Source organism: Dipodomys spectabilis, unplaced genomic scaffold (genome assembly GCF_019054845.1).
Source record: "Dipodomys spectabilis isolate Male_0828 unplaced genomic scaffold, ASM1905484v1 ptg000036l, whole genome shotgun sequence".
NCBI classification, from domain to species: Eukaryota; Metazoa; Chordata; class Mammalia; order Rodentia; family Heteromyidae; genus Dipodomys; species Dipodomys spectabilis.
The window spans coordinates 1,576,839-1,592,850 of NW_024870713.1; the positions used below are offsets into that span (position 1 = coordinate 1,576,839).

The 16,012-nt window shown below is 40.3% G+C and overlaps 1 protein-coding gene across 1 annotated transcript in view; it reads left to right on the plus strand.

Annotated features, from left to right (window-relative positions):
• Ildr2 (immunoglobulin like domain containing receptor 2) overlaps nucleotides 1–16,012 on the plus strand; it is a 57,843-nt gene that overhangs the window by 21,185 nt on the left and 20,646 nt on the right. The window contains exon 4 of the mRNA XM_042677354.1: nucleotides 15,402–15,458. Within this exon, the coding sequence (XP_042533288.1) occupies nucleotides 15,402–15,458 (57 nt within the window). The remainder of the gene's footprint in view (nucleotides 1–15,401; nucleotides 15,459–16,012) is intronic.

Here is a 16,012-nt window from a genome sequence, read left to right on the forward strand (position 1 = left end):
CATAAGTACTTATTTTTGTTTCCTATACAAAACTGGTGGAAGTTAATAGCATTGGACCATGAGCTTTGCAGGGTCAAGGAGCTCCTATTCATGTTTATATCTGCAGTACATTTGGAATAAAGATACTTTAATGTTTTTAGATAAATGGATAGAATCTGTAATACTTCATGCCTCTTCAGTGTTATTTAGTGTTGAAGATGTATTGTGATGTATAAAGTACCAATATGGTAAATATCTATAATCTCAATTGAGATAACATGATTTAATCTCATTGGTCATTGTTCTTTGTTATTTCAGTTATTAATAGTGCTATATCCATCAGGGCGTATGGTTGAAAACATCAGAAATAACCTTTGGAGGAATTCATTGTAAAGCTATCAAAATGGAAAATAAGGTTATAGAATTTGTTTTAGGAAAAGATAGTATATCAGAGTATCATAGGGTGGTCTAATACACTCTATTAGCTACATAAAAATGACCCCCAAAATTTCAGTGGCTACCACACTAAACATTCATTACTTCATCTTGTTGTATGTCACATGTAGGTTAGGAGGTTCATCTGAGTAGCTCCCTGCCAAGCAGCAATTTAGGGTTCTAGACTTCTCCATTCTTTGGATCTGCTGTGTTGGAGACCTTTGTTTCCTCAGCTGAGAGAGGTGGGGTAAGGAGGGAGAGAGGAAGAGAATGGGAGGGGGAGAAAGGGGAAGAGACAGAGGAGAACGTGAGCAGAGATGGGCAGATGGACACAGACAGAGATTTTAGGAGGCAGATCTGGTAGTGGACATGTAATACTTCTAAACTTTTGTATGTGCCTGGGGAAGAAATAAAAAGCATCACTGCCCTGACAGAGATGCTCCAGGGCTCAAGGGACAGTACCATTAGGGTTTCATTTTAGAAAAAAACAAACTATTTTCCATTCTTATGCTTTCCCACTAAAGAATCAGCCACAAGAGAGACAGCCCAATTGGCCCATTTTGGTCAATGGTCCACTGCTTAGCCTTGGGAGATCCAGAACTCTTGGTTGATAGTCCCTCAAGAGAAGTTCACATGGAGAATTGGTATAATAAAAGAAAAGATAAATGTGGCATGCAAGAAGAAGTAATGTCTATATCACTAATAAAACCATACACTGATAAATTATGGTACATAAAACATTTCTATAATAATGTAAGATAGGAGGGCAGATATTATTTCCCTTGTTTTCCAAATAAAGAAATTAATGTTTTAGTTCTCTGGTTATTCTCCCAGTATTTAAAAATTGTTGTTGGGTATGGTAGCCCGTGACTGTAATCCTAGCAGCTTGGGAGGTGGAGATCAGGTGAATTGCTGTCTGAGGACCACTTTGGCAAAGTTATCAAGATTCCATATCAACTAACAATCGAGGTGTATTGGTGCATGCCCTTTGGTCTCAGCTGAGTGGGAGGCACATAGGAGGATCACTGTCCAGGCTGTCTCTGAGCAAAAACCCTATCTCAAAGGTAACTAAAAGAAAAAGGCTGAGTATGAGACAAGTTGTAGACCACCTCCTAATACTTCTCCCCCGCCCCACAAAAGTATTGATTCATGTAGACCCTTAGTCTTAACATTTTCAACAAAAACATACATCCTGTGTTCATTAAGAGGCTGTAGAATACATTTTGTTAAAAACTGTGGTTGCTGCTTGGGGCCATAGGTCCTCATTTCTACTTGCCCCAGGTCGGCTTCAGTATTTCACTTTATTTTTGTGTGAAACTGTCTGTAACTATTAACCTAGGCCCTCACTTCAAAGGCACAATTGTTCTTTTCTACATCCAGTACCTCCCCACTGAGCCTGACTCATGCTTCTTCCACCCTGTACCTCTGAACCATCCACAAACTGCTATGGATGCTTCCTTCAGAGGTTTCAGAAATATCCAAAGACATGATTCACAGACATGGGAGGATAACCACTGATCTCACATTAAACAGGAAAACTATACTGAACGCCCTTTAATGTCTTTTTGATGATTCAGAAGGTAAAGTCATTCTGAAGTTAGAAATGTGCACAGTGTTTGGGGTGCTTTGAGATGACAGTGATGGATACCTTAGAAATATTTAGACAGACGTTTGTGATGGTAGGGCCATACTATCCGACAGTCACAGAAGGTGGGACTGTGCAGAAATCTTCCATCCTGAGATTCGACATTGGTCTAGGATCAATGGCAAGGACGGGCTGTTTATAACCTGGAAGCATGCCACTGTTTAGATAGGGATAAAGTTTCCTGGGGCAGCTCCAGCTGGCAGGAAAAGGACTTCACCATTTCAGGAAGGCTCATGCAGGGAAGTTATTATTTTAAAATCTAAAAGCAGCCTCCTTGTTCTTCTTTTTATGCACAATATGAGGGCCTGACCCCTTCTTTCTGATGCCTCCTGTGGTAGCTTGTTGTTTAAAGGCCTTTAATTACAGAAAAGAGGACAGGGCCCTGTGGGAATGTGGGAAGATGCATGCTCCTGCCTCTGGCCTAAGAACAGAGTAAGGAGACATAAGCATAGAGGTGTTTAAATTCAAGCTATAGAAGAAAGTCCAAAAAGTAAATAACAACTTTTGGATAATTATGGGTGGTGGAGGGAAATGACAAAAATTCTGATGAGCTTTAGCCTGGAACAAACTTTCTTATGTGGCCTCAAGCATAGTCAAGTCCTAGTGTTACTGAGTGTCAGGGAATTTCTCTCTGTACCTCCTCTGCTCCTCTGTGTCTCCTCTGCTCCTCTGTGTCAGCTTCATTTTCAGTCAGGTTCTCTCCACCTGTGACAGAGATAGCCTGAGCAGTCCATGTTTGCATAGGTTTTTATCAGGGGGACAAAGTGCCTCTTTCTCCATAGTCCATGAAAGCCCTGTTGTTGGGGGTGACTTGTGTTGGGAAAAGAATGTAATGAACCTTCAGCCACAACTGAATCACAGGAACCCAAGTGATAAGGAAAAAGGAGTAGCTTCCTAAAGGAAGCTAAGTAGTTATTTCCAAATAAAAGAATGCTAGGCAGGCAAACACACACACACACACACACACACGCACGCGCACACACACACACACACACACACACACACACACACACACACATTTTCTCTCTCTGTGTCTCTGTGTCTCTGTCTCTGTCCCTGTCTCTCTCTCTCTCTCTCTCTCTCTCTCTCTCTCACACACACACACACACACACACACATACACACACACTTCACTCACTCCCTTAACATTTTATGGAATTCTCATGAGTTTCTTCTTCTGTATGGGCCAAATGCAGTGCTAATCCCAGAGGCTCAAAATAGGTATGCTCTCAGCAAGTCCTCATGAGTAGGCAATTTCATTTGGGATTGATTCTTCCCATGAATGTAATGCCATACAATTACCTTTCTTCTTGTCATGTTCCTATTTTTTCTTCCATCTCCTCCTGTGATTTACCCAAAAGTACAGCATATATTACCTAGACAAGTGGTGAAGGAATGTGTGGGCATTTTTTTTTAAATCAAGCTATTCACAATAATATGCTTGACATGTTATTCTGACATATTTTTTTCTTTCTATTTCTATAAAAGAGCCCTTAAGAACCTAATAAGAAACCAGTGGATCCTTGGGAAGGGAGATCTCCCAAGAGGTGACATTAGGGATATTTGATGGAAGTATTTCCTAAAGCTATTTAGAAATGCCCTTCTAGCTACTCCTATGTTCCTTCAGTTTGAATCCTGTCCATCTCTGGTCCTAGGGACTCTAGTTCAGACTGTTCAGAAAGGCTACTTGTTGACACAGCTCCCCCTCCCCCTTCTCTTACTCTGCCAGCCCTAGTCTAGTGCTGCTAACCAAGGAGATTTGCTGATTAAAAGGGCCTCAGCTCCCACAGTTCCCATGGCAACAGCCTCGTTGGAGGTCTTTGTTGCCTGCTAAAACTTTGATCTCTGAGAGTGGCTGCTGCTGTTTGTCTGGAAGATTTACAAACAGAGGAAGAAGGAAAAAGAATTGAAGGAAAAGCAAGAAAAAGTTTACTCCTGCTAGAAATAAAAGAAAGAATTACTCTAGCCTTAAATCTGGAGATTTCTCCATTGGAACAACTTGTTTGCTGGGCCATGCCCATATTTTCATTTGGAGGCCTGATAATGCTTCAGCATGATGGCCCTATGTAAAAGAGTGGAAGTGGGGTTGATTTCCTTAAAAGGGCAAAAACAGGCAGAAAACAAATAAGTAACGAGCTTTTCAGGCTTCTGTCCTGCTGCCTTTCCTCCTGTCTCTCATTCCTGCCCTGGCCAGCTCTGCCCAAACTTACCTACATGACTTTGTTGGTCTTGTTTTTAGGAAGAACCAGAGAACTGTGCTGAAAGGATACAGGAGTGGAAAAGCTAGAAAAGTTACTCATACATCCACTAGAATCTAATTCCAGTTAATGACCATGGATAACAAGCACACATATGAGACCATACGCACTTTTATTCTGCAAGAAGCATAGGTTAGTCTTTAGACCTCTCTACAGCATAATCCCAACCTAGTACTTTGATAGGCACCATAGAATGGATCAAGTACTTAAATTAGCATTGAAATTTAACAAGATTTTCTCCTTCCCTCACCTACATGCAGTACTGGGGTTTGAACTCAGGGCCTTGACTTGCAAGGCCAATGTTCTACCACTTAAGCCAAGTCCTCAGACCTTTTTACTTTTGGTGTTCTTCAGATAGGTTCTCACATTCTGTCTTGCCCCTGCCAGCCTTGGACAGCAGTCTAGGTGTGTACTTATACATCCCAAATAGTTGGGATTACAGGGATAAGCCAGTGCACCTAGCCTTAACAAGTGTTTTTGGCATGCTATGTCCTTAGCACAACGATGACAGAAAATAAATGCTTGGTTTGCCAGGGAAAATTGGCCCCTTCCACTTTGTTGTCCCTCAGAGCAAAGGTGGCTCTCTCTAGAAGTCCCCACCCAGCACCTGTAACCCAGGTAACTGGTACAGTTATAGGCAGGTCCCACAGGCTCTGAGGTCACTTCCCAATCTGCTTGCAGCCACACCTCCTCCCCACCCTTTATAGCCTTTTTCCCTGCCATAAGCCCCATCTTTACACACTTACATCTTGTGTGGGCTGGTAGTTGGGTTCTCCCAAATAAACTCATTTCTGCCTGAACCACCATGTGGAGGTCTCCTTTCTCCAACCTTACACTAAATAGTACTGTCTTACAGTGTTTTGATAAAGATAAACCTTACAGTCTGGAAGCAACTAGAGAACATACAAGAAAAGGTTAAACTGTTTTTAGACCTGAACTAGGCCATTGGTCCTCAAAAGGTAGCATTTTTTTTTTACCCCACTGTCAGACATTTCACAGTGTTTGGAGACATTTTTTAGTTGTCACAGCTTGTAAGGAGCTAGAGACCCATGTGGGTAGAGGCCAGAAGGATATGAAACCTCCTACAGTACACAGGATAGTCTCTCATATCTAGCAAAGAATTGTCTGGACTCCAAATGTCAATAGTACCAGGTTATGAAGTTTGTTTAGATACTAGATCTAGTCTACTGTAAGTAGCAGGGACTTTGGAGTCAGACAGGCCTGGACTTACATGACCTTGGACAAGTCACTGTCTTCGTTCGAGAGGGGTCATAGAAGTTGCACAGAAGACCTCTAGTGAAGGGTAAATGGCATATAAGAACTCAGCAAGTGTTAATTCCCTTCGCACACCTTTCCTAGTCCCCACATATCATCACCAGGGTGTCACCCCTTATCTGAGGGAACCCTCTTTAGGGAAATCTCCTTTAGGGATTCCTGCTAAAGAGCCGATTTTCCTTCAGCACGTTCCCTAGATAGAGGCTTTCGTGGGCCATCTATGAATTGGCAGTAGATTCACATTTTCATCTCTGCTAGGTTTTGCCAGTAGTGACCCTAATCAGCACCGTGAAATCTTCCTATTAGTGGCTTTGAGGGCAAATTGTCACAACATACTGTCTTTGAGCTGCTATATTTCATTTGCTGTTGGAATCTCCCCACTTCCCAGTATATGGTCCATAGTTACAGTTATTTACTACTTAACCTAAATGCAAGGATTAGGTCACATGAGCCATTCCATGAAATCTGGAGGAGTTTGGAAAAGACTTAAGACTTGCAGTAGGGCGTGGGGTGTAGGCAGGTCTGGGTAGATTTTAGATAGGGCAATGGTATAATTTATCATTCACGCAGATAGGGCAATGGTATAATTTATCATTCACGCTAGGAGGCACCAAGAGTGAGGACAAGACCAGAAGCATAACCCGGGACTGTCCACACAAGTCCAGATGAGGACCACTGTAAAAAGTCTCCTCTTGATTGAAGAGAACAGGAGATCCAGAGGATTTGAGGTCAAGGCTGCCAGCTCCCCTTCACCTGCCCAACCATTGTTGTTAGGAGACATTTCGTTCATGGAGGCCTATGAGCGTGTACATACATTTGCAGCTACTTAAAGCATAGGACTCCAGCAGAGAGAGCTTGATGTAATAGTAATAGGCTAAAAAAGAAAAAAAAATCTGCCCTCAGATTTTTGAACGGTCGTGTCTGTTCACTGCCGTGTTAAGAAAACAGAGATCTCGATGGCGCTCTCCCTGGGTCCCAATCCTCCAGCCACCTAGTTGTGAATGCGGGCGCACCAGGCCTCCTCGCCCGCCCGCCCTCAGCTTGCATCCCCACTCACTATTTTTGCTTCACTTGTTGCTCATCCCTGTGGGAGGAACTCGGCCTTCAATTAGCGCGCATTCCTGACGGCCGCGGTTGCCGTGGTTACCCCGGGGCGGCGTCGGAGCAGCTGGGTCAGCCCGCGCGCCCCTTGTAATCGGCTGAGCACGCACCCGCAGGCTCCGGGAGGGGGTGCGGGGCGGGCGCTGCAGTGGGCGGTGCCGCGAAATCCGCTCAGCCGGGCCAAGAAAGAATGGCAGCTCTTGAAAGCCGGTCAGGAGACGGTTGTTCCATTTTTTACCCCTACAAAGCCAACTGCCGCTATTCAAGCGTGCAGGTTTGTGTTCACACGAGGGGGGCTGTGCCTCCGGCTCGGCTGAATTGGCTTCTCTTAAGAGGGCGCTGGGAAAGTCTACATGATCGAAGCCCCTCGCATTAAGAAAGGGGCTGGTCATAGAAGAAAGGGCAAGAACTCTGACCATTCAAGACCTACCCAACAGTGTGTCTGTATGAGACCCGGGAGCCTTTCCCGCCCCCACTCCCCCCAACTAGCCATCATTGACACCTTTGTATCTAGGTTGATCTATATCCACCCACCCACCCACCTCCCCATCCATCCCACCACTCATCCATGTAAGGTGCAAGGGAAGTGACACTGGCTCCCAAGAAACTAAATTTCCTACTTTTTTTTTTTCAACCTTCCCCCCCCCCCCCCCCCCCGCCTTTTTGTACATCACTGTTGAGTCAAATCCAGCTTGCCTTCTGCATCTCATTTTAGGTTCAGTCAAGCATATTTTATTTACTAAAAGTATCTTGCATCTCTTCACTCTTTGAGGGTAGGGAGTTGAATCACAACAGCACTTTGCAAAGGCTAAGTGCCTTTGCAATCATTTTTATTGTTGTCTATTAGTTTGTAGCAGCGTGGTGAATGCCTTTTAATTAGATCGTACTGTGTTGTGATGGATTGAGTAATCATTTCTGGTTGCAACTTTAAAAGGTGTTGATAATCTCGATCGTTGCCAATGTTTTTTACATTCAAAAATTGTACTTGAATGATAAAAGTGAAACAACAATGACACAAACACAAATTTTCGAGTCACTCACTGCAAATACTAAGACACTAGAAAGCAGTTGCAGATCTCTTAATTAAGGATTAATACATGCTGAGGAGCAATGAGATAATGGGGAAATAGTGGAATGGTTATATTCCTGGCTTGATCATTAATTGTCTGGCTGAGGGTAAGGTTCTTAACCTCTCTTTGACCCTCAAATTTCTGAAAACATTGGGAAGGGGAGAAACTGTGGACTGCGTCTTTGTGATCCTTTCTGACTATAAAACCAGATTTTAGAATTTTATGTGACAGAAATCGATGTCTTATGTCAAGCTTAATAATCAATGCCAAAAATCCAGTAGCATTTATTAACAGTTAATTGTAGTTGGTCCAATATTAATCATTTTATGGAGAGAATTCACTGTCTTCTCTAAGATTATAATTTAAAATGAACTAAAATATAGAAGACACAAAAGGAGAAAAGTAAACGCAGGAAATGCTTAAACATATAATATATACATATAATATATACATATATATGTGTATATAAAAGGCTATATCCACATTTGTGACAGATAGACTATATTTATTGAATGCATGGTTGCTATGGTAATATAGAATAAAATCAGGGATATGTGTGCCCTTGGGAAATTTCCAATCTATTTGAGATTTTTAAATAGCCATAGAAACCACACTTAAAGCACAGCCATGGAAACATCTTTACACTTAAAAGGGCCAGAGAAAGGCATCTGCTGTTCTCAAAGGCATAGGAAAGAAATATTTTGGAGGGTTAGATGCTGAGAGAACAGGGGGTGGATACAGTACATCACTGACGATGGATCCAGAACCTATGAGGAAAACCTGGAAGCCTATGAAATAGAAATGTACACTGAATAGAAAGGAGGTGAAAGAAACTGCATGGAACTGGAAAGGAAAGGCATTTGTCAGTGTTCTAAAGAGAAGTCTTGTATAATATAGGAATACCCCAGAAGGACCTCTAGTTAAATGCTGAAGAAAGTGAGTGGAGATTACCATCATGTAGGCATCATGAGAATGGAAGAAGTGTTGTGATACCACCTTTTCATGAATCCCAAGGTGTTAAACCTTGTCAATTGTCAAGTAGTTGAATAGCTAAGATCTAGGATCTGAAATCGTTTGTATGAAATTTATAACTCCATACCTAATGTTGCATTTTGAATGGTTAAAATGGCAATCAGATTTGGAGGCTAGGTATTAGAGAAATAAAATATATTTTTTTCTTTTGGCTAAAATTGGAGTGTCTATTATATCTTTGTAATGAGTTTCTTAAAAATAGTATAGCTTGGTAGTTCTTAGGTCATGGGGTATGGGCTTAGGTGGTGCTTCCATTCTTTTAGAGAGCAAGATGGCATTTGGGGATGCTTTAATGTGTGTAGGATGTTACTAACATTGAACCGAAGGGTATGAAATATTCTACAGTATGGAGAAGAGTAATTTCATGGATGAATGGGTCTTTCATGCGTTTTGTTGAAAAGCTTACTTCCATTTGGAATGAGTAGAAGGGGACTACAATAAGAGCAATCAGAAGTCTAGCCAGAAGTCCAGCTTGTCCAACAATGTACTAAACAGTTGAAGGTCCTGATGGGTGGATTAGGTGCCTTTTCCTGTTAGTCTGCTAGAGAGACTGAGCTTTGGAGAGGTTTCCGCCCTTCCACACATAAGGGAATCAAAAGTGCTCCAATGAAGAAATGTGCAGTAGCCTGGAGATGATGAAGGAAGAAGCATTTTCTAATTGCACTGTTCTTACAGGGCTTTGTCAGAACATATTTCATAGTCTCACGGGCAGACTGTGGTGATGTGGTGACAAAGACTTGAACAGTCAGTTCAGATGTTTATCTTAGGAAGATTAGGAAAACCTGCCTTGAGGAACCTGACCTACCAAGAAAAGCATATTAGCACCTTGGGGATATGTTGCCAGGACATAAAACTGCTATGAAATATGCAAAGATAATGTTTTACATAGAAGAAAAGAGGGAAGATAGATATGTACTCTATCTTTGGGGGGAAAGCCCACGACCAAATGGAATCTGATGCCAAAACTCAAAGGAGGTTGACAGAAACAGATTTGGCAGGAAGAGAAGCTTTGGCTTTTAATATGCCTTGGGACATACAAGTAGAAAGCAAAATAGTTCTTACACTGTTTATAGATTTTTACAAGTTTATGAATGTGGGCCATATTGGGCTCTTCAAGCATCTTGAGGGACTAACCAAATCTTATTCATATTTTTAGGTCCACCTGGCATAATAAACACTTATTTGTTGAATGAATGAATGGATTGGACACATTCCAGAAGTGAGCTGGTTTCCAGGAATATATACAAATAGTTCAGTTAGGGATAACTTTAAGGTGATAATTGTCATTCAGAAAGCAGCTGAATTAGCCAGTCATATAGGTAAAATATGTAAATCTCCTAGTTCACAGTGCATGCTTCTACTCTGAGCATTCAACCCAAAATGTATGAACATGTCTAGCCATAAAGTTTCTGACAGTATGATATGAAAATGGTGCTTGTATGTGTATAAGCACAAACTATTAGTTATGCCTGATTCAGTTGGTTTATTCATGTGGAAATTTCTTTACAGTCATAGATTTTGCAAGATTTGGAGAAAACTGTGTGCTTACATGAAAACTGTATTTTCTACCGATAGTTAGAGCTTTAGTTTGAAAAGAGTAAATATGGCCTTCCCTCTGCGGGTCTCTTTTTATTCTTTCCTCAGACATTAAAGTGACTTGTAATTGCCACTCTTAAACTGAATACCGGAAGAATAACAGTGATTCAAAAGCGTAGTAAAGTGCTGCTGAAATCTGGAATGCATTTACTGCCATTGTTGGGATGCTTTAAGATCAGACTTTCATTGGGTGCCATAGAATAGAAGAAAAGATAGCACATTTCTAACTGGCAAGAGCATTTCTTAGGAATTGTCAGGGAAGGAGCTGGAAGCAAAATGATTTTTCAGAAATATAGGATTCCAGAATAAATCTAATTTTTAAAATACCTTTTGCTTTAATAAAGTTTAAGAGCCAGAGAACTTTGTAATCTCTCTGCTGTATATATAATGGTAGTGTCTGTTATACCAGAACTCCTACTATGTTCTGAATTTGGAAGATATTTAATTTCACCCACTTTTCTGCAAGATCCTGTTACCCATCCCACCCTGAGGCTAACACTACCCAGGTGCAAGATGGGAAGCTCTCACCTGCTGAGCATCAGCTGTTGACTTTTGCTCAGGGAGAATGTGAAACTTGACGTAGAGCTTTCTGATATAGTGACAAGCTTTGTGAATTTCCTGTCCACATTTCTGATAGATTCTCTCTTTATTTTACCTGGCTTTTAGTTGCAGAAAGTAAATAGGTCTAGAATAAAAAATAAAAGTCTTTTCATTGTTCTTCCTTGATTCCCATTCCAGCTACCTAGAAATCTGAAAGGCTAACACTGATGTGTGTAATATTGTTGCTTTGCAGTTTTAATTTAAACACAAATGCCTAGAGTTCATACTTACTATTGTTTTTTGTGTAGGAGCAGTGTTAGAATACCAGCAAAGTAACCCAAATAGCCTGTGCGGAAATTGCTTTTGTGCTTTTCCATTCATAAATATACCTGTGTATTTGTACATTTCAAAGGCTGTAAACTCATCATCTCTAAGTTCTGTACAGCCCATGGACATTTTTAGTTCAGCTTATCTCACTGTTTTAAAAATATATGAGTTTAGTTGCTGTGAATTTGAAAATTGGGTTATTTAACATAAAACCTGGGGCCTGGTAAATTTCTTTTTTTAATTTGGTAGTGCTAAGAGATTGAATTCATGACCTCATGCCTGTATTTTACCACTTGAGCTCCACTCTCAAGCCTTTTTTGCTTTAGTTCCTCTGTGGTTAGGGTATTGTGCTTCTTCCTGGGGTGGAATCTAGTTACTTTTGCCTCCTCAGTAGCTGGGAGTAAAGACATGCAACCACTCCTAACCTAGGGTCTGCCTGGTGAATCTTGAATGATAGGTTGACCTACAAACCTGAAGACACACTTCCTTGGGGATAATAATTGGCTAAAACAGTTCTCACTGTTCTGTGTTGTCTTACATCTGGGCCAGCTGTACACATTTACACTGCCTGCTAGCCCCTATAGTCTTTGAGTTTGCAACTCCAGTCACTGAATATCACATTTGAGAACTACAGTTAGGTAGATAAGGTAAACGTATGATTAGTTTTCCAAACTAGGATATTTTGAGCATAAAAAGGAGGCTATTAATAATTACACCAGTCATAAATCAGGACTTTCCTAGAAAAATCAAGGTATATATGCTCCCTACATACATACTATTACATTCAACCCCTTCTTTTTACTAATGAGAAAACCTAGAAAAGAGAGGAATTTAGCCTGTAGTAGTTGCCAGGTCAAAGCTTCCTTAACTATTGTTAAGTCCAGGCCCACAGCTTCCCAACGTAATATGCTCTTTATACTAGGTACAAGCATTCTGTACCTTCAAGTGTATGGATTTTGTACAGTTAACAGTTATCACATAGCCAGTGTCCTGTATGAACCTACATATGCATAGCTTATATCATCAGTGATATTTGTTATGTTATGACTCTAATTAATGACTTAGATTACAGAATATCCAGAAGTATTTAAAACATTGATAGACTTGAGAACTAGAGAGTAAATACAAGCAAAGTTCCTCATTTAACTAGACATAACAAGAGATGTATTTAAAAGTATTAGTTGTCGAGATAGGGAAAAATTCTGCCATCAAGTATCTGATAACTGTCTTGCTAACAAATCTTTTATATTAACTTCATCATTGGCTATTGATTGGCAATGGGTATTAATTATCTCTTCAAGAGAGAAGTCCCCACATTCCTAATCTTTGATCAGCTGACTAGTGCCTTGTTGAGTTTTCAAGAAATATTTGTACACACAGAGAACACTGCAGGTGAGAACAATTTATGCTTTAAATCGCTTGCTCAGATTTTGATTCCAAGCCCTGGTCTGGTCTCCTTCCAGTATAAGCTTTTAGGGCACCTTTTGTGAAGGTTTAGGCTAAAGACTAGCTTGAAATATCTTCAGAGCACCTTCTCCATTGTATGCTTTGCTCTCAGTTGTCTTTCTAAGGGACTTTTTGTGTATCAGGCTCATCTTACTATGTCACCTGTGCAAAGTGAGGTCAGAAAGAAGGGACATATTGCCAGCCCTAAAGCTAGTGTATGTCGCCACCATATGCTGCCTGGAATACACGTGTAGATTTCTAAATGTGGGGTCACTGCTCATATAGGATAGGATATGTGTTATTAGCACCGTTCGTTGAGGAGAGCCAAAGAAACGTAAAGAGAGTAAAGATCTCTTTGACTTCACTCACTAGTATCTTGCCCCATTTATAGCAGCCCATTCCCCAGCGTGCTGTAAGCATATCTTTTCCTTGGATTTTCATCAGAGCTGCTTTTCTGTAGAATCCCTTATAGAGGAGGGAACCAGCAACCAATCTGTGACCTTTAGACTCAGAAAATAAACCATATACATCTCTCTGTCTCTCTCTCTGTCTCTCTCTCTCTGTGTCTGTCTCTCTCTAGATCTCTCTGTCTTTGGTCTTACATACCTCAACAAACTTTAACAACATAAAAAGTTGTTTTCTAAATGAGCCAAATTCATATCCATGAATTTTGTTTTTATATAGAAACAGAACTGTGAATGGATATATGAAAATGTTGACTGTAGATTTTTGGTGTGTATGTGTCTGTGTGTGTCTGTGTGTGTCTGTGTCTGTGAGTGTTGTGTGTATATGTGTTTCTCCCATCTGGTCAATTAGTACTTCTAAATATATCTCTTGTTGTGTCTAGTTAAATGAGAAGCTTTGCTTGTGTTTACTCTCTACCAATGTTTTAGACATGTCTAGATATGCTATGGTCCAAGTAATTAATGAGCTTCACCATCCAAATGCCATTGATTATATATGCTAGCCTTAGACCTATAATGTCCTTTAGTTACATGTAGATACTGAGGCTATTAAATGATAACATAATTGTGATATAAGCAAAAGGACTATTAAAATAATTTTGTCTGTTTCTTTTTATCTTTTAATATAATTTCTAGCAAAGCTAAAATTATTCATGATTCTGGCATTAAACTTTCATTGGATGATGTTGTTATGTCAGGAGTTATGTCATATACCCAGCTGAAGTAGGGTTTAGTTGCATGCTTAGATGTCATGGTGACCTTTTACCATGACAAATCTGAGAGGAGGGAAGTTTATTAGTTGTTTCCTGATACAATTTTCTAGTTTATTAACTAGGCATTTAGACTCTAGAGATATCATCACAGGCCTTTACATTTGCTTTAGTATGAGAATATGGTGAGAGTAGTCATAGTTTCTGTAAGTCAGGCAGGCTTTTTAAAGGACTAATCTCCCTCCCATCTTCTGGCATCTTGTTTCCTGCACAGCTTTTTGCCACTGAAGGGCACCTGTTCTGACATCAGCCTTAAGCTTCTATGCCATATCACGCAGAAGGTACTTGGTTGCATACAACGCCAGCTGTGGGTACCATATGGAAAAGCCATACCATATACATATGTACAGAGTAATTCTAAAACCAGAAGGAGATTGTAACCAATCTAGCTTTCTTTTCCTTGTCTTTGAAAATTTTAATTATTGAAATATCTTTAGGCCATAAATAGAATCATGTAGCGAGATAATTCTGAGTTTAAAACCAAATATATACCCTCATTTTTGTATGGACATAAGACTGCGTATGAATGTATGAAAATGTAGATTGAATGTTTAGATACATATGGGTTAGGCTTTTCCAATAAAATATATGAAGAGGGATGTAGAAATGGAGATTGTGTATGCCAATCTGCTCAAGAAGATTTTTCATAAGAAGCCAAAGAGTCCTTCTTCCCATAAGTAGTTGAAAAGTTCTGTTTCTGCTACAATCTAATTTAAGATAAACTTTAAGATTGGGTGTTTAGACCTTGAGCCTGAGAAATCCCACTTTAGGTTCAATCACTTGCTTCCATAGGCCAAATAAGGAAACATGGTGAAGGGCAGAGAAAGGAGTTTTATTACATGGCACATGGGAAGAAAGCACTTTAGTATGTCTTCAGCCATCTTAAGGGGCACAGACATTGGCCTCAGGTTAAATAGAGAGAAATGAAGGGAAGAGGATGAGAAATATATGTATTGTTCAGTCATAAGTAATAGGTATGGGCTACCTGACCATTAGCTCAGTCTGTTTCTGGAGGTCTGCTAGCTCTGTTCTTCGAGGTGATAGAAGAAGGAATTGCCTGTCTGAGGAGAATTTTACCTTTTGTCACAAGATGAATTCTTTCTGGAGCCCAAAGTTATTGTAAAATTACTGCAACAGGGTATGGCTCAGATCAAAGAGCATACATGAAAAGTCAAGGTGGAGGGTGGGGGGAGAGCTAGAGGGACTAGTTTTTAGTTAATTCACAGGCCCAGCAAAAGTGGCTTCTAAGCTGCCTCTTACAAGTTCACTTAAATGTTTGCTAGAGATTGATAGAGAAGGTCATTCTCATTGACTGAGCCCAGCCTTGGTGATGGTACCTCTCCTACCACAAAGAGCATGACCTAAGGGGCCCATATAGAGATGTTCCCCTGGAGCCATTTATCAAGCTGCATTTTCCTTTGGAGTAACCTCTCTCCTTCTTCTTTTCCTCTCACTTCTTCTAGGCAGGACAGGGCTGCTTGCTGATCTCTTGCCCAGTTTTGCTGTGGAGATTATGCCAGGTATTGGGTCATTTAACACTGTATTTGCTTACTTGGCTATCACTCCATCTGGCTTGCTTCTGCATTAGTTTACTAATTACTTGTTTATTTGTACATTTATATGTGACTATGATCTTTTCTAGGACGAACTAAGCCCATTGGAAGAGGCTATAAATTGTATTCCTTCAGTTTCTATATTCCCTAAAAGAATAATGATAATAATGAAAATGTAGGCTTCCCAATCCTTTGGTGTCAGGCATGCAGGATTTTTGGTAATGTCCAAGCCCATCACAGACTTTCAGCAGTAACCTAGAGTCCCTTTAGTCTATATTCCTTATTCCCCAAATCATATGTTTACCTATTCATTGTTACACAATCATGCTATTCTGATTTGCATTTTGTAACATTATCAAAAATAGTTCATTTTTGTTCTATATATTTTTGAGGCAAGGTCTTGCTACATAGTCTAGGTGAGTCTCTAACTCATTATATAGCCTAACCTATCCTCAAACTCATGATCTTCCTGCCATAGCCCCATGATTGCTGGGATTATAAATATGAACCACTACTCCTGG